At 41.7% G+C, this 27,118-nt stretch overlaps 1 protein-coding gene across 3 annotated transcripts in view; it reads left to right on the top strand.

Annotated features, from left to right (window-relative positions):
• FSTL4 (follistatin like 4) overlaps positions 1-27,118 on the top strand; it is a 369,203-nt gene that overhangs the window by 185,031 nt on the left and 157,054 nt on the right. For all 3 annotated transcript variants that reach the window (XM_083728410.1, XM_083728409.1, XM_083728408.1), the window contains exon 5: positions 23,603-23,790. In XM_083728410.1, the coding sequence (XP_083584536.1) occupies positions 23,603-23,790 (188 nt within the window). The remainder of the gene's footprint in view (positions 1-23,602; positions 23,791-27,118) is intronic.

Raw genomic sequence — 27,118 nt, 5'->3', positions numbered from 1 at the left:
AGTGTCATGTGGTCAGAGCAACACTATGTCAGCATTAGAGTGCTGCAGGTGGGTGAGAGAACCAAGAAGAGGCAGCCGGAGACTGGAGAGGCGCGGGCTGCAATAGTCACAAGGAGAGATGTGAACCAGAATTTGTTGTCAAGGATGCACAGAGGAAGGGCCATATTTTTGTAATGTGGAAAAGGGTGAAGTGACAGAGTCAATGGCCTGAATGTGAGAAGGAAAAGGAATAATCAAGTCAGTAATAGCTACATGGTATTCATGAGCCTGTGAGTCTCTCCCTGTCTCCTGTCTCTACCTCTCTGTACGTGCTTTCTCTCCATGCCTTCTAATTCTGTGTCACAGCTGCATGTTCCTGATTCAGCCACCTGCATGGAGTAATGATGCTACTGTGGCATGCAGTGCTCCTTGGACTTAATCCTACACAGTTATATATCGGTCCAGCATCTTTTAGGCTTGTGCATCACTTACTGGAGAGATAAAATTTTGATTGTGCCATTTTATCACTTTAGTCAATTTTTACGCAGAGTGATCTATCCCACTCTTTTGGTGTCTGCACACTACCCAGGGCAGCTTAGTACAGTTTAATATAACAGTGTCATAAAATACCATAAAATACATTAAAAATGCAATAAACATACAACAATAAAATCTATTAAATACATTAAAAATACAAGGGCAAAGAATCATAGATTGGGATAAATAGCCACTACAGCAGTTAATCACCAGGCAAAAGCCTGTCATTATAAAAAATGCATTTGCCAACCAGCATTAAACCATGAGGAAGGCATGCACACTTAATGGGATGAAGTGTTCCATAATATTGGTGCAACCACTGAGACGGCCCCATCTCCTGTTCCCTTCAGCCTTGGCTCCACCCCAGGTGAGACACAGAGAAGGGCCTCTCCCTCTGATCTTATGGGGAGGGAAGGAGAGTACTTGATTTGGTGATTCCTCAGGCATCCTGAACTCAAGGGCTTTTAAGTGGTCAGCCACACTTTGAATTGTGCATGGAAACAAACTGGCACTGAGTGCAGACATAGCAGCATAGGTGTAGCATGTTTCCATAGATGCATGCTGACTAACCTCCTTGCTCCTCTATTCCAGAGTCTGTCTACTTTGTCACCAAGATCACATCTGTCTATCCCAATTAAGCTTTAATTTGTTAGCATTCATCTATTCAATTACCACATCCAGTCACAAACTTTTGATTCCTACTGGTTTCTAAGGAGGAGATTGAAACACATTTTAAATTCCCATTCAAATAAATGGGATTACATTCATCTGTAATTATGCTATGTTTTGATGCATACCACCTTATTCGTACATAGCATCCCTTCAGCATCTACACCAAATGTCACTCTTGGTACTTAAAGCATTTATTAGAATTCTAGAAACTGGATTTGAAAGGATGGAGTCCCAGAATTGTATGTTGATTGACCGACAGACTGATATAATGAATGGTTTTTCAATTGCATGATTGACTGTTTCACTGAAACCAGTACAAAGGTTATCTTTTCTGGTTTGCTCTATTGTCTGGATTGATGTTTCATCTGACAGTGTGGGGAGTTAGGTGTTTTTTTTTTTAGGGGTGATTTTTATTTAAAAATATATAGCAGTCCCTCCATACTAAAATGGCTAGCCTCAGTCCAGAAAGCCACACTTTCCTAAGCCCTGAAGTGTTGTTCAGCTTGGGATGGCAGGTTCTGATGAAGGAGGAAGAAATGGGGGGTGGGGAGCTGAATGGTGAGAACCTGGATTGGAGGAATGTACTGGAATTTAGGGATGCTAAACTTCCCTTGGGTCATGTCCAATATTGGTTTCAGCAAGCTCTGAAAAGAAACATTCAAATTGATGGCTATTGGAGGCAAATTGAATCATCCCTCTGTCCAATCATGTATCTGTATAATAAGGAAAGCAGCTTGATGAAAAATTGGTAAGTTTATATATTTCCTACTGAAAGTGCAATAATATTGGTTAAAATGTATCTTAATGCTAGATGGGTTTTAACATTTATTAAAGGGTGCTCTATAATAATTAAAAACCCACCATGGATAGCTCTCTGAGGAATCCAGACAATTTTGCTTTCTGTGGCAGGAATAAAGTAGAGCATTGCAAATGTCAAATAGCATACAGTATAACAGCATAAATATAGGCTAATGTACCAAGCAAATATTCCATTTATCTGCTTAAATGGCCTTTCCTGGTTTGCAAATTTGAGCTATGATAATAGGCTTAAAACAGTGATCAAATGGATGTTTTGGAACTATGGATTGGGAAGAAATTTGATTCAGTTCATATTTAGAGGCAAAATCACCTAAATACACAAACTGAAATACAGACACTTATCCAAATTTGCACTTATCCAAATTTTGCAGTGCAGTTCTCTAAGGATGCTTATACTAAGATAGAGTGTGCATACAAATGCATATTAGTGAAAATAGCATTTAAAATGTATTATATGACAGAAGGTTGCTTTGCAAAAAAAAATGTATAGATGGCCTGGGAAATTCTGAAATGTGAAATACTGAAGGCCCAAATGCGGATGATTTCAACAAGAAAGAAAAGTGGTAGGCATCTAAAGAAACTGGTGTGGCTGCATAAGGAGCTTACAGATTTCCTGGGGGAAATCAAAATTGACCCATAAGATGATTATCCCATACTTTCTTGGAATTTTAGTTGTTTTCAGTAGGTTCTTATAAACACCAATAAAAATGGTAATTGTTATTAGACATTGGGCAAAGGTTTGCAGCATTGCCAGGGGTTGGACTACATGCCCTCACGGTCCCTTTCAATTCTGCGAGTCTGTGAAATCTTTCCCTCCTGTCAGCCCAGTAACCTACGATAGCTGAGCCCCAATGATTATGATTTGCTTTGGCTCCAAGAATGTGTCTGCCATTTTGCAGCTCTGTGGCAGTAGGTTGTGTGAGCAGGAACTCATAAAGTTTTAAATCACATTTGTTAAGAGTGCTAGGAAACATAACTTCCCCCACAAAAAAAGAGCAACCCTCCTCTTAAAATTAAAGAGCAAGGAGAACAGGTGCTTGGACAACAGATGTTGAAGTACAGCAGATGCCTGGAGGACAGCTCTGAGAAACATTCCAATTAGAAACTGTTTTGCTGATTTACGTTTCCCTTCCATTTGGTTTTTGTTCTCCTTTTGTCCTTGAGTATCAAACGTAATTTCACTAAACCCAGCAGGTTTTGTTTTTTGACTTTTCAGTCCATCTGCTAATTGCCCATCTACCTGGAGGCTTCAATTTTCTGTCCATTGTACTGCAATCAAGGGTAGTCAGTTAACTAGTGGTAATGTAGAGGGACTAATAATGCTCTCCTGAGCCTCCTTGTGCGCTATTATTGCAAGTAGCAGAAAGGCTTTTTTAAATAGCCACACGGTGACCAGCTATTTGTGATTCTGTAACTTCTTTTCCGCCAAATGCTTTGTGAGTAGAATATGCCTCCCCAAAATGGTCCCAATTACTCGAGACCATCCAAAACAAAAACAACAAAGTGTTTGGGCTGTTAGTGTATGGAGGCCTGAAAGCTGGCGACCATTTAGTTGTTCCACCAATTGCAGAATCCGAATGGACCCGGTATTTCATATCCATATTTAAGGACATGCACAGTGAATTGAATAGAAAAGAAACCAATGGTAACAAACTGGACAGACTAGAGGAGTGGCCAAGGGAGGAATAGGAGGAGATTATAAACATAGTTAATAGTTTTAAACTGTGCAAGTCACCAGGGCCAGATGGTCTACCAATAGAATTATTTAAGGCTTTCATAGATTGGTGGGCAGAACCACTAGCTCAATTATTTACTCGTATTGATAAATATGGAATCATCTCCGAAATATGGCTCAGATCAATACTTATTCCAATATTTTTTAAAAAGGTGATCCGGGTGGACCAAAGAACTGCAGATTGATAAGTGCACTGTAACTTATAGGGGAAATCTATGATTTTGTGATATTGTGGAAGAAGCTTTCAGAGTTAGGAATTGATTGTTGATCTTAATACAGAATTTATATTCTTTTAAGGTCTCCCAAATCAAACTCAATATCAAAGGTCACCTCACCCCTAATATCCTTAATACGAAAGGTGTAAAACAAGAGTGTATTCTTGCTCCTTTTCTCTTAAATTTATTTTTATCAGATCTTCCAGAGCACATCCAAAAAATAAAATTGCATGCCCCCAAAATCAACCAAAACAAGGTCCCACTTTTACTGTGTGCAGATGATGCGACCTTATTATCACTGACGAGGACAGGTTTGAATCATCTTTTACTCTCCTTGGTTTCTTACTGAGAAATTAACAAACTCTCTATAAATTATGAGAGGACAAAAATTCTCGTCTTCTCTAATTCCCGGAAATGAGAGAAATGGAAAATAAAGAGGACAAGAAATCCAGCAAGTACAGATGCATAGATATCTCAGAATTTTATTCCAGAGTAACTCAGGTTGGTCAAACCATCACACTGTCAGGAGGTCCTACACACAAGTAGGAGTCCAGCAGAGATACATGCCCAACTGGCATGTTCTCTTCTTCCTGGTCGTTTGTTCGGGAGATTCAAAAGCTTTCTCCAGCCCAAACATCACAGCGACTGATACCAAGAGCCAGTGTGGTGTAGAGGTTAAGAGCGGTGGACCTGTAATCTGGTGAACCGGGTTCGCGTCCCCGCTCCTCCACATGCAGCTGCTGGGTGACCTTGGGCCAGTCACACTTCTCTGAAGTCTCTCAGCCCCACTCACCTCACAGAGTGTTTGTTGTGGGGGAGGAAGGAAAAGAGAATGTTAGCCACTTTGAGACTCCTTTGGGTAGTGATAAAGCGGGATATCAAATCCAAACTACTACTACTACTACTCTTCTTCTTCTTCTTCTTCTTCTTCTTCTTCTTCTTCTTCAGGCATCTGCACACTTCACGATCAGCAGAGTATATAGGCAGTCAGCGTTCAGACTCAGTAGCGCAGCTTTTTGGCTAAACTACATTTATTTACATATACACACTTGGAGCATCGTAACTCAGCTTCTTCCTCTTCAGCATCAGACAGCAAAGAGAAAGGACAAAAGGACAAATGTCCTACATCACGGAAACACAGTAATCCAAACATCCTGTCTCTGTCACTTCCCATAATGTGGAATGAAAACATACACCGTCATGTGATATAAACAATACCATGACTGCAACACGGTAAAAGAATGCTGTAAAACAGGCAAAGTGTACCTCCTCAGCAGTAGCTCGCTTTTCTTTTCAGAAAGGTAACCAATTTATATCAACTGCCATTCAGATTTTTCAAGCTAAATTGTTGTCCCAGCTACTTTTTGGGATCCTCAGGCTCCGAAATTCAATCAAGTATGAAACGATGTGTGCAGATTAGGTATACACATTATGGAATATTGGGCGTGGACTAGCACTATAAATACTGGTTGTGTTGCCATTTTCATCTCCAACCTTTCAGTCTGCTTTCCGATTTACTTAAGGACTCCTGCAAATCCAAATGGCTCCAACTCACACACAGCAAAATTAGATCTATTTGTATTGACTTGGAATTATTGTATAATTCTAGTGAGCAATATATTTATCACAATATCCAATATAGATTAAGGGATATTGAAAAACAAAACATTGAGTCAGCTGGAAATAAAATATGCTCCCCCAAGTACTATGGTTTACAGCTGATAACAGGATCACTTATATCTCAAAGTTAATAATTCCAGCCCAACACAGGGCATTTATGTTTGCCCGTCTGAACGTTTCCCCCTCAGCTTTTGTTAAGGGCAAATATTTAAACATCCCTAGAAATGATAGACACTGCAGATGTTATTTGAATGTGCCAGACACTGTAGAACATATTCTTTTCTGCTGTCCACTGTACAACCAGATACATAAATGTGTGTTATCCCCCCTTTTTGGGTAGTTTACCATCACAGCACAATGAAAACATCAGATTCTACCTGTCTGATATTAAGCTGGAGGTAACGGCAAAGGTGGCTGAGTTTTTGTCAATAGTATCTCTTAGAGTGGTGAATGGCACCGTTTCACAGGAAGACACTCCAAATAAAATTTCTGTTACTATGTGTCTTAGGATATTTCTTTGTATATACAGTGGTACCTCGGGTTACAGATGCTTCAGGTTACAGACTCCACTAACCCAGAAATAGTACCTTGGGTTAAGAACTTTGCTTCAGGATGAGACCAGAAATTGTGTGGCGGCAGTGCAGCAGCAGTGGGAGGCCCCATTAGCTAAAGTGGTACCTCAGGTTAAGAACAGACCTCCAGAACGAATTAAGTTCTTAACCCGAGATACCACTGTATTTTAATTTTTTTGTATATGGATGTTTTAAGATGGTCTATATCTGTAATGGGACGCGGGTGGCGCTGTGGGTTAAACCACAGAGCCTAGGACTTGCCGATCAGAAGGTTGGCGGTTTGAATCCCCATGACAGGATGAGCTCCCGTTGCTTGGTTCCTGCTCCTGCCAACCTAGCAGTTCGAAAGCACATCAAAGTGCAAGTAGATAAATAGGTACCGCTCCGGCAGGAAGGCAAATGGTGTTTCCGTGTGCTGCTCTGGTTCGCCAGAAGCGACTTAGTCATGCTGGCCACATGACCTGGAAGCTGTACACCAGCTCCCTCGGCCAATAAAGCAAGATGAGCGCCGCAACCCCAGAGTCGGTCACGACTGGACCTAATGGCCAGGGGTCCCTTTTGTATTTGTAATGCCTAATAAAGGTTTGGAAAAAGAAAAAGAGCAGAATTATTATCTGTACAGAAACACGTCTTTCCAGAGCTTTCTGATATCCCTAAACAAGCACCCAATTGCCAGGACCAGAACGGAACATATATTTGTAGTTACTTCATAAACCTTGAATAGTAGCCAGAGATGCTTCTGAAATTTTCCACACTCTCATTCCTCTCCAGACTTTGGCATTCTGAGTGATGTAGTCCTCTTTAGAAGAGGTGGGAACTCAACCTGGGGGTGCACCCTACCCCAACATCTCTGTATGTGCCTAGCACATGCTGTCCATTCTGAGATAGCTCTGAAGGCAGCATCTAGGCAGTATTTGAGACAAATAAAGCTCTTGCTTCACTTACGTAATTGGATGTAAACCCAAAGCCAGAAGGCAAATATATTTGACAACCCTAATTTCTGAGTATTCATCAGCAACAATAGAGCAACAAAGACCTTGGGATTTGCTTTTTCTTTGATCAAATTAAACCATGGCTGAGAACCACTCACCTGAGGGGCTCCCAGGGAAGAAAGTGTCGCTAACACAGGCAGCTTAATAAATACAGACAAACAGTCTACATTTTGGTGTTGCCCTGTCTGTCAAATGTGAGCAGCATGTAGCAAACCAAGATAACCAAGGTTTGGGTTAATCCAATCTCTGTGAATTTGAAGCAATCTGTTTGTGAGTACAAAGTGGGCAGAGACGTTCCTGTGCAAACAACACGATAATGTTTTAAACATAAATACAAGGTACAATCCACAAGAGCACAAGATGTCTGGGACGGAAGATTAAGCCAAAGATAGAGAGCATCATGCTTAATAGAGATGTCAGTTTTACACAGTAGGGCTTCCTTAAACTAATTACATGTGATTTGCTGAAGCAAGAAGATAGAATTCCAGCTCTCCTTGTTTATGCAGAATGCCTCACTTGCAGATTTCATTTTTTTAAAAATAATATTTATTAAAGATTTTCAAATATAACAGAAAAAGAAAAAAAATCCAAATTTAAAATCTTATTTTCATTGGCATCTTTCCAGGACTTCCCCTCCCCTCCCCCTCTTGTATTCCAATTCTTTCAAATAAATTCAGCAAATTCTTACCCCAAGTTTTAAACTTATTATCATTGACCCAATTTAAAAATATTTTCCCATCCCCTAAAATCGACCTGTTCCCTTCCACGAGTTCCCCTCTTTAATATGCAATACAGATTAGAATAAAGAAAATAAAATAAAATAAAGATATAATTTAACACCCTTTGGATTCCAAATTTCCCTCCCCCCTTTCCCGGTTGCGTTTCCCAATGTCCATCAATATCTACTGTCTTCCTGGAGCTCCCACATCTAAACCATAGTCCTTCACCAGACCGCTTTGCCATCTTTTTAATAGTCTTTGCCGTCTTTTGGTCATCTTTAGTTTCGAATGTCCAATCTTGGAAGGAGTCTGTCTCAGAAAGGTCCATTTTTTCCATCCAGATCTTTGTGTTTAAGAGTAAGAACTCCAATTTTATTTCTTTAGACCTTTCAAATCTGGATGTCCCAAATGTTCCCACTTCCACCTTTGTCCAGTTCTTGTTATTCTTGTTGTTCTTGTTGATCTCTCTCCTCCTTTTTCCCCCCTGCTCTCCTGCACAAATGTTCTAATTCCAAAAGCTTCTAATTCCTCTGCAGAGGCTTTGTTATTCAGGAACAAAACATTACGTCAAGTCCCTTCCATTCTTCAATAGATAAATCTATTGTCTCCTTTAGTGTGTAGACCTCTGTAGACAAAATAGTGTTCCATTTCTGCAGTTTCCCAGGAGATAAAAAGTCCTATTCAAGTTCCATACCAGAAATACTTGTAGTGTCCCACAGCTCCTCTAGAGGGATTATAGTAACTCAGTTTCCTTCCAGATCACACCCAACAGTCAAAGTAACTTGTTATTCCTTGTTTTAAACAATTTATATCCAATTTGTAACAAATGTAACCGGCAAAGTCCTCGTAACAAAGTTCTCTTTTTGTTCTTCCACTTTGACAGCTCCTTTGACAGCTGTCAAAACCTCTATTTCTCCTCTCCCGGCGCTCTCACGGATCGCTCCCGGGGTTCCGGGGGGGGGGGGTTGCGTTTTGATTCACGTTCCACTTTTCTCCTCCAGCCCAGTCTTATAATTTTCCTTCGCGAAATTAATAACTTTAACAAAATAAGGTTGCGCTCGATCTTTGTTGTCAAATCCTTTGCTTTAACTCCTCTACAACAGGGGGGAGGCTGACTTCCTTTTTGCACCTCCCCCGCTCGCTCCGAATTTTTAAAAAATTTTCCCCCCTTTTTAATCCAGGTTCCAATTACTCACAGGTTATTCTTTTAAGTCCAAATTTTCAATGGAAGAAGTCAGCGCTCTCCGTCGAATGGCATGCTCGGCATGCTCGGCAGGGGAAGCGGAGGACTCAAAGCACCACCACCACCACCCCTGTCACCCGCTCCGCAGCCTTTAAAAAGGCTCCTTCGCAGGTCGGGGTGGAGGCAAAAGGTGCCAGCCGAGTCACCATGCCCATGGGTTTCAGCGCCCATGGTTTTTGAGGGTCCCCGCGTCGCCGGCGCGGTAGGACCCAGCCCCTGCCGAGCAGGCTCCCTCCGGAGAGCTCACTTGCAGATTTCAGATGCCCAAATAAAGTGTTTTACTCTTGCCAAACAGATTTTGTATGGAGACAGTGCAAAGAAGAAGAGCAAACTTGATTCAAATATTCAGCTTTGAATTGAAATGAAACTGCAGACTCTGTTGATGCACAATATTTAAGTGTAGGAGCAATGCTATCATAATCCAGAATAGGCTATAATTTCTCTAGTAAGAAATGTGAAATGTGGCCGGCTCCCTCTTGATCCAAGTCATTGGGAGATCCAATGGGGATAGTGACAAAGGAGTGGGCAAAGCTAGCAAACTCATCCTTGCTCTCTCTCTCTGCGTATGTATTTGAATTGTTTGAAATATGTTCTCCGCGTTTCTAAGTTCTTAAAATTGTTGTTAATTTATTGCTTGTTATTTGCCATGCTGGGCTTCTTTGGGAAGAAGGGCAAGATATAAATATAATAACTAACTTATTAATAAAGAAATAACTGTTTTAAAAACAACACAAAGCTATTTCCATCACTGGTTTGGCCGGCTTTGTTTCCTGATCTAGGCAATGCTGTCAAAAACACTAGATCAGCAGGTGTAGTAGAGAAACTAAAGTAGTTACTGCATGCTGACAAGGAATGACATTTAAAAAATGACAAGCTTCACAGTGTTGCAAATAACCTCTTTAATGCCACATCTAGTGTGGTAAAGAGTCACTCTGAGAATTAGTCCCACTTGAGTTTTACCTTTGGTGATGTGTCCCTGTCTTGCGCTGTGATGCTTCACCCACTGGAATAGCTGAGGCTGGAGAGTTCTCTCTTCCTGTGACAATACCACAGCTAAGGACCAATTTCTCTCTGTGATAGTGTCGGGTACAGCACTCTCAGTTGCTTTACAGCTGAGCATGCGGATAGATAATCATGTGTAATTCAGCATGCAGGCTGGAGGTTGACAGCTCCTAATGTAATTCCCAATCATGACATCCTAACTCACCAGTTTCAGGCAGCGATGAAGAATAAGAAAATTTGCTGAGTTACCAAACTGCAGATATGTAAAGGGAGATTGCAGTATTGTTCGAGGAGAGGAGGATGGGTGTTTACGCAATGCTGTTTTGAAGTGTGCTCTGCTAATATTCCACTGAAGCAGGTGGTGCATATTTATGTCTTCTAAAAACCTGTGATGGTAGGGAAATACATTTCAAAATGGAAATCGTGTTGCAGTGTTGACTATTTTAGCTTTGAATCAATTTCTATGGATTTTGGGGTGTGTTTTTTTAAAGACAGTTTTGTCATGCAGTTCTGGGATGCAGGTTCACACTGACAGATTGCATCAGTTGTACGTATACTCATTGTGTGTTTTGATTTCTGAAATTCCTGGGGCACTTTGGGGAGCCGCTGTGTGAGCATGGGAATTGTGGCAGCATGAATGCATTTCTTGCACACGCACAAAAAACATTTCTCCATGCAATCCTGTCAACAGGGAGAGGACTGCGTGGAAAACGAACACAAATCGCACAACTTCTGTTGCAATCCAAAATTCTACCCAAAGACAGTGGTTAGTTGTTAATCGTCAAGTAGTTGAGGCTGCAGCTGATAATAAAACACATTATCTGCGTGCAAAATATCCCAGGTTTAGTCCCTGGCATCATCATGTAGGGCTGGGAATGACTCCTGTCTAACATCTAAAGAAGCAGGCCAGTGCTAGGCAGGGTAGACAATACTGAGTTGATGAACCAGGGGTCTCACTTGGGATAAGGCAGTATCCAACGTTCTGTCAAGAGTGGCTCACCTGGTGGTGCAGAGCTACATTGGTAGCCTCCCAGCAATGCAATCACTGATGCTTAGAATGAGGTGGAGACAATCCAGCACTCACTAGTGTGCCCACACAGTCCCAACCTCAGTGATGCCTCACTTCTTCCAGTAAGTGGCAATGGCTCCACTGCTGAGAGGCTATTAATGTGGCTCTGCCCCACTGTGCAAACCGCTCCTGAGTACTATATTCAAATGCAACCCAAAATTGATGGGCATAAGTATTAGAAACTTATCCAGAATTAATGTTCTAGATGAATTAACTGGCCTTGTTCTCACTGAAGTGGCAAACCTATGTCTGGCCTGTACCACTTTAGACTGCAGATAGGAACTCATGCGACTGTATGCTCCAACACACAGAAAACTAGAATATTCCAGACAAGGCTTGGTTGGTTTGAAGTGTGAACCCTTGTCCTTGAAATCCAGCTTTCTACTTTTGAGGGTATGTATTGCATTTAATTTTTGTGCATTCCACCATGTGAGACCCACCTTGCAGTCTGAAATGCAGCCCAGACAAAGATTTAATGAAAACTCAATGCATTTCTTTTGCTAAACAAATGGTTTTCACTTTCAGTAAGTGATTCTCTTCATTTACAGAGATGAACACTTATTGACACCATATTTTTGGCAGCTGACTATATGGAGTGACACTGTGAGCTTAAAAAATTGGAAATGTCAGAAATCTCTGCAACACATCTCAACAAGGAAATCTAGATTCATGCACCATTGATTTTTTGGAGGAAGCCACATTATGTAGATTACTATATAATACAGTTATGGAGAATTCAGCACAAAAATTCCAAGTGCCAAACTAGATAATATGAGAAATGTGTGCTTCCCCCATTCCGTTGTTCTTCTTCTGGTTAAAAAAAGGGGGGGGGAATAGTGAGTATGGTGGGTGTGATCAAGGTAATAAAGGAAAGAGACATTATAGCCCTAATGATACACCCCCAATCTGTTCCTTGCATGAGGGAAACTACCATTTATTGTTTCTAATATTGTTTAGTTTGATCATCATTCATCTCATTGTGATAGCTGGTCTCTTAGGCTTCAGTCCTATACCCACGTACCTGGGTGTAACCTCTACTGAATGCAGTGCAACTTAATTCTGCGTAGACTTGTGTAAGGTTGTGTGGCTAACATCATTAATGTATAAAACAAAAAAAATCCTTCCAGTAGCACCTTAAAGACCAACTAAGTTAGTTCTTGGTATGAACTTTCGTGTGCATGCACACTTCTTCAGATACACTGAAACAGAAGTTACCAGACCCTTCTATATAGTGAGAAGGTGGGGAGGGGTATTACTCAGAAGGGTGGTAGGAATGGGTGATTGGCAGATAGCTGTGATGAGCCTGTTGACGACTCTTAATGACTGCAATAGGTCTTACAGGAAAAAGCAAGGGGTGAGAAGGTGAAAATGGCTTTGTCATGTATAATGAGATAAGAATCCAATGTCTTTGTTCAGACCAGGTCTCTCCATGGTTTTAAGTTTGGTAATAAGTTGCAATTCAGCAGCTTCTCTTTCCAGTCTATTTCTGAAATTCCTTTGTAGTAAAACAGCTACTTTGAGATCTTGTATAGAATGTCCTGGGAGATTGAAGTGTTCTCCTACTGGTTTCTCTGTCTTGTGATTCCTGATGTCAGATTTATGTCTGTTTATTCTTTGGCGTAAGGTTTGGCCTGTTTGTCCAATATAGAGGACACTGAAGGACACTGTTGGCATTTGATGGCATACACAATGTTAGACGATGAGCAATTAAATAGTCCCAAGATGGTATGTGTGATGTTGTTGGGGCCAGTAATGGTGTTGTCCGGATGTATGTGGCAGCAAAGCTGGCATCTGGGTTTATTGCAGGCTCTGGTGCCAGTGTCCATGTTAAGTCTGGTTGTAGTATTATTGTGGGTTAGGAGTTGTTTAAGATTGGGTGGCTGTCTGTAGGCAATGAAAGGTCTTCCTCCCAGAGCTTGAGAAAGAGAACTGTCATTGTCCAGGAGAGGTTGTAGATCTCTGAGGATGCGTTGTACTGTTTTAACTTGGGAGCTGTATGTGATGACTAGAGGTGTTCTGTTATTTTCTTTTTTGGGTCTGTCTTGCAGCAAGTTCTCTCTGGGTATCAGCCTGGCTCTGTTGATCTGTTGTCTAACTTCATCTGCTGGGTATTTTAGTTCTAAAAAGGTTTGCTGTAGATCTCTTAGGTGAGAGTCTCTGTCTGTAGAATTGGAACAGATACGGCTGTAACGTAGTGCCTGGCTATTAATGTATGGTGCTGCCGTATCCTTTATCTGAGAGGCCCCTGCCCCTTTAAGAGTAGTAATGAAAATGAAAATGCCACAAGCTGTGGCTTCTCTCATCTCTGCAGTGCTGTGACAAGGAAAAAACTGCCTCCAATTAAATTCCCGTTTCTATGTGCAACACATAAAAGTAGCAGATGCCTTTTGTGAATGTAGAGCTGTGGCAGCCCCATGCTGCTTGGTTAAAATTTGAAAATGCTGGTATTATAGTATGACGCTTGTGTGGCATGATGAAACAATGAATTTGGAATAGCTAAAAAGTGTGCTTTCTAGGGAATGGAGGAGGAAATACTCAGTGCTAGAAGGAATACACTAGTTCTTATTCCTTTAATGATATGCTGTAATAAAGGATAGTTGTGTGTGAAAGGCCTGCTCCTTCCTGATTTCTTTTTCCTGCTATTCCAACACAACAGCAAGGCAGCCACCAGAGTTCCTAGCCCCTGTTGTATGTCAGGCTGTCTTTCACAGTAGCATGTTCAAGAATACCCAAGTTTTCACTGTTCAGAGCTGCTGCCATGTTCATCCGGTTCTTGTTAATTGCATCTGCTTGAAGAACATTCAGTTAACCCCCTTCCTGACACCCGATTGACACTCTTGTTGTTTTGCAGATTTGACTTCACAAAAGTCAGTGAACTGTGGGTTGGTGTTTAGCTCCCGCAGTAATAATCTGTTTCATTTCACAGAAACCCCGGGTAGGATTTTCAAAAGTGGGCCAATTACTGAGGGAGCTGGATTAATGAGATGTCATCACTTACCACTTACCATTCTCTGGGAGGATGGGCTTGATAAATGTAGTTCATTGCCAAGTCCTGACATAAAAACAGGACCACGCTCTATGATTCTTGGCAGGCTGATCAATATTTTATCTGCCAAAGCATGCAGAAGTGCTAAACAGAATGATTTGTGTGGCTGCTGTGTAAGAGAAGACAAAAAAAGGGGGGGGAAATAGGCCTCTGTGAACAGAGCATGTAAATTTGATGGACATTAATATTTACGGAGCCTTTTTGCAATCAAGAGCCTGAAAGTCTGTGTTTTTCATTTTTTGAAACCACATGAATATTGGGAGATTATAAAACATGTAAACAGATTCTTTTTCTTTTTTTAAGTGTCTTCAGAGAGCACCTCTGGCAGTATATGAAGGTGCTGTTGCTTTGTGCTCACTAAGAACCCTATTGAAGTTCTTAAGACACATGGAGACTGAACATGTGAAAGGGCTATTCAGAATGTTCTCCCGATGCCAACATGTGTGCTGGCTATCGTCCCTGACTGATGTGTGAAGAGCATCAATCTGATGTAGGCCTACATATGAGGACCCCAGTTCCTCTGGGAGGAGTCATATATATATGACTATATATATATATATATATATATATATATATATATATATATATACTATGAATAAGGCTTGGGTTTTTGGCTCCATTGGAAGCAATGCTTCTGAAGTTTTCCTTTTCTGAATTTCCCTCTGGATTTTGGAGATCTAAATTACCCCATCTTATTTCTGAAGTGGAACCAATCCAACAGGAATCTTGAATTGTTCCATGAAACACACACAAAACACAAATACGCATGCCTATGAAAGCTGGAATATAGGAAAACAGGAAGCTTCCACTCCTCCTTAATTTTATACAGCGTGCATGCATGCCTAATTTTGAAATCAAGGAATGAAATAAGAAAAATGGGGAAAATCTGCTCATTGGAGTGGAAGCGTGATTTTTGAATGTAGTTTCCGTACATGCTATTATGCTCACAGTGAAGACCTCTGCTTTTTAGCTAGGGAAATGTATTGAAAGCATTGCGGTGGTTGTATCTTATGTGTAATATTTGTATATCATCAAAAAGATCTGAAGAAACAGAAGTGGCACTTCAGAGTGGGAGATGTGTTGACCCCCACTAGCATCAATCATATTCTAGAAGGGGAAAGGGACAGGAATTTTGCTAAAAAAAAAGGCTCCAGAGTGCTGTTACAATTGATTGTTAATTGAGTGGCTACATGATATATATTTGGTGAGTCCTGATGATTAGAGGTGAGACAGATAACTTTGAAAGTACAAACACATGTAATTAGGCTGTGTTAAAGACTTAAAATAAATAAATAAATCCAATTATAAAGAGACCTGGAAAACAAGGGATGGATTTTTCAACATAATTTCCATACAGATCCAATGAAACTTTAAGCAGCCCCTGAATTATAGGTCATGAAATTAGATTTGGAAAGACCATGAAATTCAGGGCTTTTCCTGCCCCAGGTTGTAATGAAAAGCAAAATGTTGGGCAGGGGAACATTAGAAACAGTGAGAGCCACTATCCCCAACAGACTCTGCAAATGAGTAGTGTGTCACACTGCAGTGTTTCTTCAGTTGGTGTAGCCACACTGATTAGATATTATTTATAGCTATTATAAACAGCGCTGAAATGCTTAGTCACCAGCCTTCCTTTTTTAAAAAAAATAATGATATTTATTAAAGTTTCAAAAAAAATTACAAAAATAAGAAAAGAAAGAAAAAAGAAACAAAAGATACAAAATACAGAAAAATAAAAAACAATTAAAAACATTTTTTTCCATGTCTTATCTTTCATTTACTTGTTTCCCTGACCTCCTCACACCTCCCTTTTTTGTATTCCAGTTCAGTTAGTTAATTCAGCAAATCCTTTCCCTCTTTGTTTTTATCTTAATCCTTTATCTTAATATATTATAACTTTACATTTCACCTGTTAACAGTCCATTTTTTACATACTCCTTTGTAACGTTACTGCTAAAACCACTTAGCTTCATTCCAACATCATTCTAACATTCATTAATTTTGCAATATTTCTGTAAATAGTGTTTAAATTTTTTCCAATCTTCTTCCACCGACTCTTCTCCCTGGTCTCAGATTCTGCCAGTCATTTCCGCCAGTTCCATATAGTCCATCACCTTCATCTGCCATTCTTCCAGGGTGGGTAGATCTTGTGCCTTCCAATACTTTGCAATGAGTATTCTTGCTGCTGTTGTTGCATACATAAAGAAAGTTCTATCCTTCTTTGACACCAATTGGCCAACCATGCCCAGGAGAAAGGCCTCTGGTTTCTTCAGAAAGGTATATTTAAATACCTTTTTCATTTCATTATAGATCATCTCCCAGAAAGCCTTGATCCTTGGGCACGTCCACCAAAGGTGAAAGAATGTACCTTCAATTTCTTTACATTTCCAACATTTATTATCGGGCAAATGATAGATTTTTGCAAGCTTGACTGGTGTCATGTACCACCTGTATATCATTTTTATAATATTCTCTCTTAAGGCTGAAATGCTTAGTCACCAGCCTTCCTGCCAAAGGTTGAATGCACACACTGGCCCTTCGCTTGGCATTGCCACACCCTGCTGGCCCTGGCCTCTGATGATCCAGAGTTTCTGATCTCAAGCAACACCAGCATGAGTACAGCTGTACGTGCACAGACACCCCTTTGCAAAAACCTGCAAAACCTGTGGATGTCAGGAGAGGGGCAGTCCTTCTCCCCCATCCACCCATGCATCCAAGCTACCCATGAAGGAGCTCATGAAAGGGGCAAATAAAAGCAAACAGGATTTCCCCCTTCCCCATCCATGACCCCCCTAAAATCTGGTCTGGGGGGTTGGAAGAGCCCCCAGAACAGGTTGCAGGGGGAGGGGAGATTGTTCCATCTAGCAATCAGAAATACTTATGCTGATGGAACAATTTCCTTAGTGCAAAGTTGAATTCCACCCCGAGCCTTTGAGAGCAGAAGTTATCAGAGATATTTTCAACCCAGAGGGCAAGAAACTTGTATCCAGTCATTTTAACACCGCCTGATTGCCTCACTACCTGCACTCTGTGAACGCTCCAGTGAAATGTTTCTAAAGCTTTAATGTCTTCAAAGTGGCCGTGTCTCTCAAAATCTGCCTTGGGATGGGGAAATGGATGAAAACTGACACCCATGTTTCTGGTTTGGACACCAGGTGGTCAAACTCAAAGGTGTACCTCAAAAGACATAAAACCAGCTAATGTAGCACATAGAATATAGGTTCAATTTATGAAAGAATCAGGAGTCCTTGGGAGTTGCTAACAAGGCAACCCAGCTGTGAGCTACCTATTAAAAAGACTCACCAATGAGGATATTCTGAAATGAGATAAATTGCTAATAATGAATTCCTGTTGTGAAGGAAAGGAAACTGCTGGAGGGCACTTAACAAAGCAGAGGAAAGAACACATTTCTGAGAGCACATTTTTTTTTATAAAAAAAATGGCGTTTCATTATTTTGTCTGTCTTAGCAGCAACAGTTATAGTGCCGGAAAGGGGACACATTTGTATGAGCCACTGGTGCTGCCGAATAAAACCTAAGAAGTGAGAGTATTTAGTAGACAAAGCTAGTGGATTCCAAGCACAGCGTAAGAAGATTACAAGTGTCATTGACAGCAGCAAGAGGGTAAAGGGAAATCATAAGGAGAGAGTAGCCACTGCCCTTGCTAAGCCCTATACAAACATCTCAAATAGGATTTTAAGAACCCTTTTGTGGAGAAGGTGAGGGAGTTACAGGATTATTTTTTTTTTAAAAAAGCCACCCAGTTGAACAGTGCAGGAAGGGAAGCCACTTTCAGGAGTTTGGGTAAAGCTTTTGAAGAAAGTGGTGCCAGGAAGGCTAGTCTACTTCTTAGAATTTGCATCACCCACACAGAAGGAAATCCTCCATCACAAATGCTCCTTTCCTCTCCTAGAAGGTTGCCTGCTGAAGATGCAGAAACTCCCTTGCAGCATTGGAAGAGAACACAGAGGCATCAGGGGTGGCCAAATCTCTCAGTTTTGTTTTCTGTTTTTCATTTTTTCCAATCTGCAGTTTTCTGCATTCTATAACTATTTGTGGGTTGGTTGGTTGGTTTGTTGGTTTGTTTGTTTAAAAAAGTCCTCAGGGAAATTCATCTGCATTTTAGTGCAAAATCCTCCTTTGCAAAACCAGTTCCCCATATATAATGTTTTTATTCGTTATTTTCACAAATGCATGCATTTTATGCACACACTTTCGTGTCTGGAGAACTGCGCTGCAAAAGCCAGAGAAGTGCAGATTTTAAAGGATATTCAGTTCATGCATTATTTTGGAAAGTGCGTGAATTAGGTAGGTTTGCCTTTCAATGTGAACTGAATCAAATCCCACCAACTCCCACCCCTATTTGAAACAGAGCGGGTGGTGGCATGGCAGGCAAAAATGGGCTTTGTTGAAGATCACCCTTCTTCCTCCTCCAGCAGGCATATCCACTGGATCGCAGCCCTCCCCTTCCCTCAAAAGGCACTCTGGATCCAACCCATTTCTTTTTCTCTTTTGTTCTGATTCTTATGCATATGTAATTTTTCTCTCTCTCTCTCTCTCTCTCTCTCTCTCTCTCTCTCTCTCTCTCTCTCTGCTTGATGTATTAAATGCAATGATACTTATTAAACACAATATCTGATAGCAAACCTGAGGCAAAAGTAGGGACAGGAATAAATGCTAGATTGTTGGTATTCTTACTGAGCCCGTCTACCAGAAACCTGTGCAGCTTCTGGACCAACCTTAATGGCAGCCCCACATAGAGAGCATTACAGCAGTCTAGTCTTCAAGTTACCAATGCATGAACCTCAGAGCTGAAGCTGACCTGGACCAGGAATGGTCATAGCTGGTGTACCAACTAAGGCAGCTTCTAAACTGTGAGTTCTGAGTTGTGCAAGGAGCCTTCATGAGTACAGAAGTTGCTGCAGCCAGTACAGGATGGGGCAGCTAGGTTGCTGAGTAGGACATCTTGCTACAGTATGTACACATTATAGCACCATTAAAGGAGTTGCAATGGCTGCCAATATGGGGCTGGGTCAGATTTAAAGTTTTAGTTATAAAGCCCTAAATAACCTGAGGTAAGCTACCCTTCAACGCTGAAGGGGCAGAGATTGCCAGCCTACCCCCTCCCCTTTCCTTATGTGCTTTTATTTGTGGCTGGAGGGGGGGGGATGCCTGAATAGGACTTAGTGATGCCCTGATGTGCTAGAGGTGTCAAGCAGTGATTTTTATCTATGCAGGCGGAGGGGTAGCCATGCGTCTCACAGGATGATATTAAAGGATAAATTGGCTGAGTAGAAATGCTCCCTGTGATTAGCCATTCATATAAAAAGAGACACCTATTCATAAAAGACAAACTGAAACATGAGTAGCTTATCAAGTGCTAGCTCTGATAACCGGTCATTTGAATCCTTTTTCAATGTCGTTTTAAATATGGGGACTACACTCTCTTTAGGTGAGGAAGACACCACCGTCTTATGTTTGAGATATTTATATGTACATTAAGAGTTATAGCCAATATTATTCATTATTGTTATTATTATTATTATTATTATTTTATTATTATTATTATTTACATACTGCCCTATACCTGGGGGCCTCAGGGCAGTTCACAGAATAAAATCAAGATATAAAACCACAAAATACATAATAAAAATAAAAACAACAACCCAATAGCCCCCCTCCCCTACAAAAAAACACATTTTAAAAGGGCATAGGATGTAAATCAGATCAACCAAAGGCCTGGTTAAAAAGGAACGTTTTTGCCTGGTGCCTAAAGGTGTATAATTAAGGCATCAGGTGAACTTCCCCAGAGAGAGCATTCCACACATGGGGAGCCACTGCAAAGAAGGCCCATTCTCATGTTGCCACCCTCCAGACCTCTCGAGAAGGAGGCACACAAAGAAGGGCCTCAGAAGATGATCTCAGGGTCCGGGTAGGCTCATATGGAAAGAGGCGGTCCTTGAGGTATTGTGGTCCTGAGCCATTTAATGCTTTATAGGTCAAAACCAGCACTTTGAATTGGGCCCAGAAACTAATTGGTAGCCAGTGCAGTCGGACCAAGATCTGTGTAATATGCTCAAACCATACTGCCTGGCCACTGAATTCTGCACTAGGTGAAGTTTCTGAACTGTCTTCAGAGGCAGCCCTACGTATAATGCATTTCAGTAATCTAACCTTGAGCTTCCCAGAGTATAGACAACAGTAGTTAGGCAATCCCTGTCCAGATGGGGGTGTAGCTGGGCCAGCAGCCGAATCTGATGGAAGGCACTCCTGGCCACTGAATACATAGAATAGACCCATTGAAATTAATGCACATGACAAACTTAGGTACTTTAATTCTAGTGGGTTTTCCTTGAGTAGGACTCAGTGGAATACAAGTGCATGGGTAAAATTCAATGTAGTGCTGAGTATGGTATGCACATGGGGAACGAGGTCCTCTCTATGTGACCACCTAATTTTGTTCAGAGGGTTCCTCCAACTCCCCAAAGCAGATTTAAGGGACACCGGAGATGCATAGGGCAAGGAGAAAGTCATGTTGTGCAAATGGACCTTGTTCCATGCATGCAACAGCTTAGTTGAATCCCACACTATGTATTGACTAAATTGCCAGCTATGCTGCAGCATAAACTTTCAGTGCAAGCTACAATACACACAGAGTAAAACAGCAAAAGAAAATACAGCAATAGAAACAATACAAAGCATGGAAATCAATGAAAGCCAGACTATTTATAAAACAACTGCTAAAACCAGATATACAAGATACAGGAAAAACTGGGCAAATAAAATTTCTAGTCACTTTTGCACTGGGAAGAGATCGAAAATGGATCCAGATGAGCTTCTCTCTGGAGGCGTTATTGGACAGATTCATATAATAGAAGGTAGACAGGTCTTATGCTATGCTTGGGTGGGATCATGCTATGCCTACTGGAGGTGGGAGATGAATTTGGTTCAGTTCACAGTTAAAAGTGAAGCTACTCAATTCACACTTCCCAAAACAATATACGGGCAACTCCAGATTTACGTGGGGGTTACATTCCATGCTACCACACATTTAAGTGAAATCATATATATTTGAAACACCATTAAAAAACCCTGCAAACATCCTGTTCCACCCCCACTCTGCACCACCCCAGCCCATTCCACCCCTTATTTGTGATATTTTCAGGTCACTTCCGGGTTTGGTGAGATGTTCATGTGCTCAAACGAACACATATCGGACGTACTGCCTGTACAAACCAAAACATTGCCATTCTTTGAAATCTGTAGGCCTTGCTGCCTAGTAAGGGTGCTTAGGACTGCAGCCTAAATAATGTTTTTTTGATTAATTAAATGGCATGTCACCAATTACTGTGTTCATTAGTCAATTAAATTTACATTGATTAAATTACATTTGCTGAATTGCCCATCACCACAATGTATACTAAGACAGTGAAGGAAGTGTATAATAATTTACAACCCCATAAACAAAATCCAGTGCTGATGGGCAAAGGGAAAGGCCACTTTTAGTATCTCCCCCCATTCTTATCAAATAGATAAACCAGAGCTAAAATGGTTACATAACAACTGTGCTATTAACTCACAGCCCCACTGATGAAAATCTGCACTTACTGATTAAAAGTGGCATCCTTTGATTAATTGCCTAAAGCCTTAGTTGATTAATATACCAATTACAGTGTGCAGCTCTACTTATTGTGGGAGTGGGGTTTTAGAAGGAAGAGTTTCTGTTCTCTTGGTGTTCTCCTTCTCCCATGATTTGAGTTTCCATTAAAGCACAATTCACCCAAAGACACAAGAGCTAAAACGATCTGCCTCCCAGCGTCCCCACAGGCATGCAGAATCTTTTTTGGGACCTTCATGCATTTCATGTGAAAAGTATAGAGAGTTTAGGAGCACGTTCTGTTTAGCAGTCTTAGAAACCTTCCCACAACCAGAAACTCTGTTTTACCAGGGAGGTTTCTAAATGTGTTCAACAAAATGCACATAAAAACACTCTTTAGAACATAGTCATTCTTGAGGATACAATTGTACCCAGAGGCGTAGCAAGGTCAGGTGGTACCCAGTGTGAAATTTTTTTTGTCACGCCCCACATCAACAGCTCGGGGTAGTGCTTGGGAGTCGTCACCCCCCTCAGCGATGACACCTGGTCTGGTCTGCGCCCCCCGCACCCCCCTTCCTACGCCTCTGGTTGTAACAAAATGTTGGCTCCTCCACTAATACATACTCTGCTTCAATGTTACTCCATTTCTGTCCACTGTTTCCCCAGTCAGACTTACTTATGGGATCTTTTTATTCTGAACATTAGTGGTCCCCTACACACTTCACTGGTCCCTGTCCCAACCTCTACTGACAGAAAGGGGAAAATAGCAGCGGCAAACCAGCAGAAGTCCCATTTTGGTTTCATATCCTATCATCCTAATCTTGAACTCATTATCAGGAAGTCAGTCCCATGGAAATCAGGATATCTTATATCCGAGGGAAACGTCTGCCCTCCATCCTCTTTGCTTTACAGTGCTATGTACCTGGCCAGCTGAGTTCAAGTCTTTGATTAAGCGGGTTGTGCTCCCTTCTACAGTAGGGAGTTCTTTTTGCAGATGTTACCAAGTACATCCTCCTGAGATGCAGTCAAAGAAGAGTGCACAGAGTATTCTATTATGTGATGTTGTGTCAAATGGGTCAGAGCTTGAAAACAGCACAGGGGAGGGTTAAGTCATGTGGGTCCTGGTACCACAAGCCCCTAGTTTCTTTTATTTTTATTTATTTGTGTGTTGTTGTTTTTTTAAAAAAGCTTTTGAAACTTTTGTAATATAACACAGCCGCAGAACTAATGGTTTTCGAGTTTGGTAATTTGAGTTTCAGCTTGTAAATGGCATATTTACAGTGTGCAAATGATACCGCAGCACCTCCGCCTGATAATCAGCAGTTCACGCCTTGAGCCTCAGTTAGTTATGATCACCACTTCAAAGCCACTCTAATCTTCTCCTTATATATTAGAAAAACCGGACTGCACTGTGGAAACGCAGCGGTGCATAAACTGCGACTATGTGGGGGCAAATAAGGATACTTTTAAAAAAGCATCTAGAGGACATTTAATGCATTCAGCAGATATTACATTTTACACGGTTGTCTGCCGAGTGAAGCCATATAATCTGTAAAGTGAGATACTGATGAAGTTCCTTGGAGGTAGGATTTAGGGAGGGAAAAAACCTTGTCTTTATGAAAGGGCATCTCATTAGGATCATCTTAAAGTATTGCTTTTGAAAACCTCAGTAGGTGCAGGGCATCTCCCTTTGGGCAGCACCTTTTCTGGCTCTGTAGAAGTGCAGTCTTTTAGCAGATCAAGCAGGGAGAGGCATGCAGTCACATAATCATATTTTATCTTTCAGGTGATATGTGTACAATGGCAGACTACCGTCAACTGAAGGGTATCCTGCTGGACCTTCAATCTCACCGGCAGAGGCAGCAAAATCACCCAGGAGATGAGAGAATCCAGAAGCGCTTCTTAGTTGAAGATATGTTTAACCACTTGGATATAAATGGTGATGGGCACCTCAGCAGCTCTGAATTGGCTCAGGTGGGTTTGTTGTTCAATGAAAATCAAATTATGAAGTGGACTGCATTTCCCATTCAAAGTGTAAATTGAGTGTAACCACAGTGGAATCCTCAAGAGACTAGCTGTTTGTAAAACTCTGCTGAAAATTAGACTATGAAATATCTTGCCGTAGCTGACTTTTCTCCCATCTGCCTCAGGAAGCGGTGGCATTATTTTATATTGTTAAGGATATTTTGCAAAATAAGAATTTTCTATGCCACTTTTTTCTCTCTTCCTTAGCTCTCTGGCAAATATAGGTTTGCGTCTGCAATCATCTTTTTTAAACATGCCCTGCTCGCTGACAGATATCAGATTTTATTTGCATTGAAAAATATTTAAATATGAAAATCAGCATAGATTCTCCCTCCTTCCTCTGAGATGCTCTAATACTAAAAATTTCATTAACAACAGTTTCTGTCCCACACGTACAATATCCTTTTGTAGCGGCAGAAGTGTTGATTGACAATTGATCAATTTAGATATATGGTGGTGAGACACACACACACAAAGTGATATTGTCTTTATCATCATGTTGTGGAAGGTTGTTCCCATCATGTCCTGATTATGCATTTTTGAGAAAGATCCAGCTAACCAGGAAAAAGGATGGACCCTTGATCTCATCCAGCATGTTCATTTGTGCTTTGAGGCCCCCAAGCCCTTCCCCTGAAAATAACTTCACACTGACACGTAATTTTTAGTTTAAGTCATTGGGCAAAATTTAGGCCACAACTTTATTGATTACAGCAAAGTGAGTGGTATTGGTTTAGGCATTGGAAACAGACTATAACTGACTCCTGCCTCTCTGGCTGGAAATCTGAAAGGGTAAACACCAAACAAGGGAGCAACATCAATGAAGACCAACCGAAGCTTACCCCGGGGTTCCTGTGGTCCTGGCATGGCCCTAGCCCCTCAAGCGGACTTCGGACGAGATCCAGGACCCCCAGATTCCTTTACTGGAATACCCTTATTCATGGAGGGGCAAGTGATGGCCACACCTCCCCTCCCACATACTTCAATAAGCCAATGCCTAACCGCCAAACCTTACAAAGTTGTGACGATTGCTAAGGGGGTAGGCAAAAACCAAGTGGCTACAGCCAATCTGCCAAATGGGGAAAAAATCCTACCCAGCCCCTGCTCCAAAGCAGGCGACCCAATCCAAAGCAAGGCCAAAGCAGCACCGCCTAAAATTAGGGAGGGAGGGTGGGTGTTTGGAAGCGCAAAGCAAGTGCCCTCAGTTACGGCGCACTGCCCCTTTTGTAGGCCCCAGGAATCGTGCCAACTGCCCCAATTGGCCCAAACAGCCTGGTGCGATCCTGGGGCCCAACGGTTAAGGCCCAGCAACAACTCTCCTAGCAGGGGTGCCTTAGGGGCCCGCGCGCAACCAGGACCCTCATTAAGGAGGATTCCATTTGTTCTTTTAAGATGACACAGTTGCAGAAAACCACAAGTGGTGAGAGGCTCTTGTTCTCATGTTCTGATCGTTGGTTTCCTACAGGCATCTGGCTGGGCAAGATGAGCTATTGGCCTGATCCAACAAGCTCTTCTAATGTTCTTAGGAGATTTGCTGGGTAGTTTCTCTCCTTTTCCTCTGCAAATTTTCAGGAGTGAATTTTCAATGGAATGAGCTCTGCTTCCCATCTCTCCCACTAAAAGTTGAGGGCGAGGAGGAATCAACTGATGATGGGCTATATTTTTTTGAGAGTTTTCAGGAGGCAGCAAGATGCTGCTTTACCTTCTGCAAAAGACCAGAAAAAGGCAAATATTACCCCATCCTTGAGTTCCCTGAACTAAGGAAGGAAAGGGGAGGATGGGAACCACATAATGGATTTGGCTAATAAGCATCCTAACTGATATGTTGATTAGCCCATACACAATATTTCTTTCTCCATCTGTTTTGTTTGTTTATGTGCTGGAATATACTCCTAGTAAGTCCCACCTTGTGGGACGCAGGTGGCGCTGTGGGTTAAAGCCTCAGTGCCTAGGACTTGCCGATCGAAAGATCGGCGGTTCGAATCCCTGCGGCGGGGTGCGCTCCCGCTGCTCGGTCCCAGCGCCTGCCAACCTAGCAGTTTGAAAGCACCTCCGGGTGCAAGTAGATAAATAGGGACCGCTTACCAGCGGGAAGGTAAACGGCGTTTCCGTGTGCGGCTCTGGCTCGCCAGAGCAGCGATGTCACGCTGGCCACGTGACCCGGAAGTGTCTCCGGACAGCGCTGGCCCCTGGCCTCTTGAGTGAGATGGGCGCACAACCCCAGAGTCTGTCAAGACTGGCCCGTACGGGCAGGGGTACCTTTACCTTTACCTTTTAAGTCCCACCTTGAAAGGATTAAATAGCTGCACAACTTAATTGTCACAATAACATGGCATGTTGAGATGTTTTGAATGAGAAGTTTTGCGAAATCACCTCTTTGGCTGAGTTGTTATGATAGATCAAAGAAGGAAAGACCATATAACATCCAATGTCTGCTAAATTCATGAATGAGCACTAATTGGTTGAACAGAAATGTGATATTTTTCAGGCTTGAAAAAAACTGCAAAATGTCATTTTGTGTGTGTGTGTGATGCACTGACAAAGCGAAATGCAAATGTAATCAGGCATTGGGAGTAGTTACTATATATGATGCATGTTACAATGGAATGAAAGAAGTGGTTTTCATTATCTTACGAGCAGAATTCCCATCATTTTAGCAGATTTATTTGTTTGGAGGGAGGGCTTGCATATTGCCAAGGCTCCTGAGCACATAGACATGAGCTGTCTTCTCATATGCCTTGAATTAAGCTGGGCCGTGTAGTGAGCACTTTACTTCTCTTCCTTAGGGGTAAACAGAAACCATTTGTTTGTAAGGAGGAAAATAAGGACATTCACTCAGGAACACCCCTGAGGCATGGGGCATACCTGTTCTGTGATACTTGCAGTGTCTTTCACTCAGAATAAAATATGCTCATATCTGCACAACTACGTAAATCTAGGGCTCTCTCTTTGGTCCTTCTAAAGTGTAACATGATCTGGCTTAAGGAGGAAGAGAGACAGAGACCTATTGTTTTTATGAAGGGAAGTGGAGGTAGGACTCCTTTGTTTCAGGAACCTATTATATTTCAGTCCCTGAAGCATTACACCCTTGTATGAGTTCCCAGGCAGTGGAATCCAGACAAGCCAGAGGAAGGTATGGCTGGCCATTTCCCCATATGCTGCAGTGATGTTGCAAAGTGCAAAATTTTACAGGAGCAAATGGCAGCCAGTAAGTCACACAAGAGAAAGTAAAGAGATGGAAGGGACACTATCTTCATAGGCTATTTACCCATGGGCTGTT

Source organism: Podarcis gaigeae (assembly GCF_964106915.1).
Source record: "Podarcis gaigeae genome assembly, chromosome: 2".
In the NCBI taxonomy this organism is placed as follows: domain Eukaryota; kingdom Metazoa; phylum Chordata; class Lepidosauria; order Squamata; family Lacertidae; genus Podarcis; species Podarcis gaigeae.
This window is presented reverse-complemented; position numbering and strand designations above follow the sequence as displayed.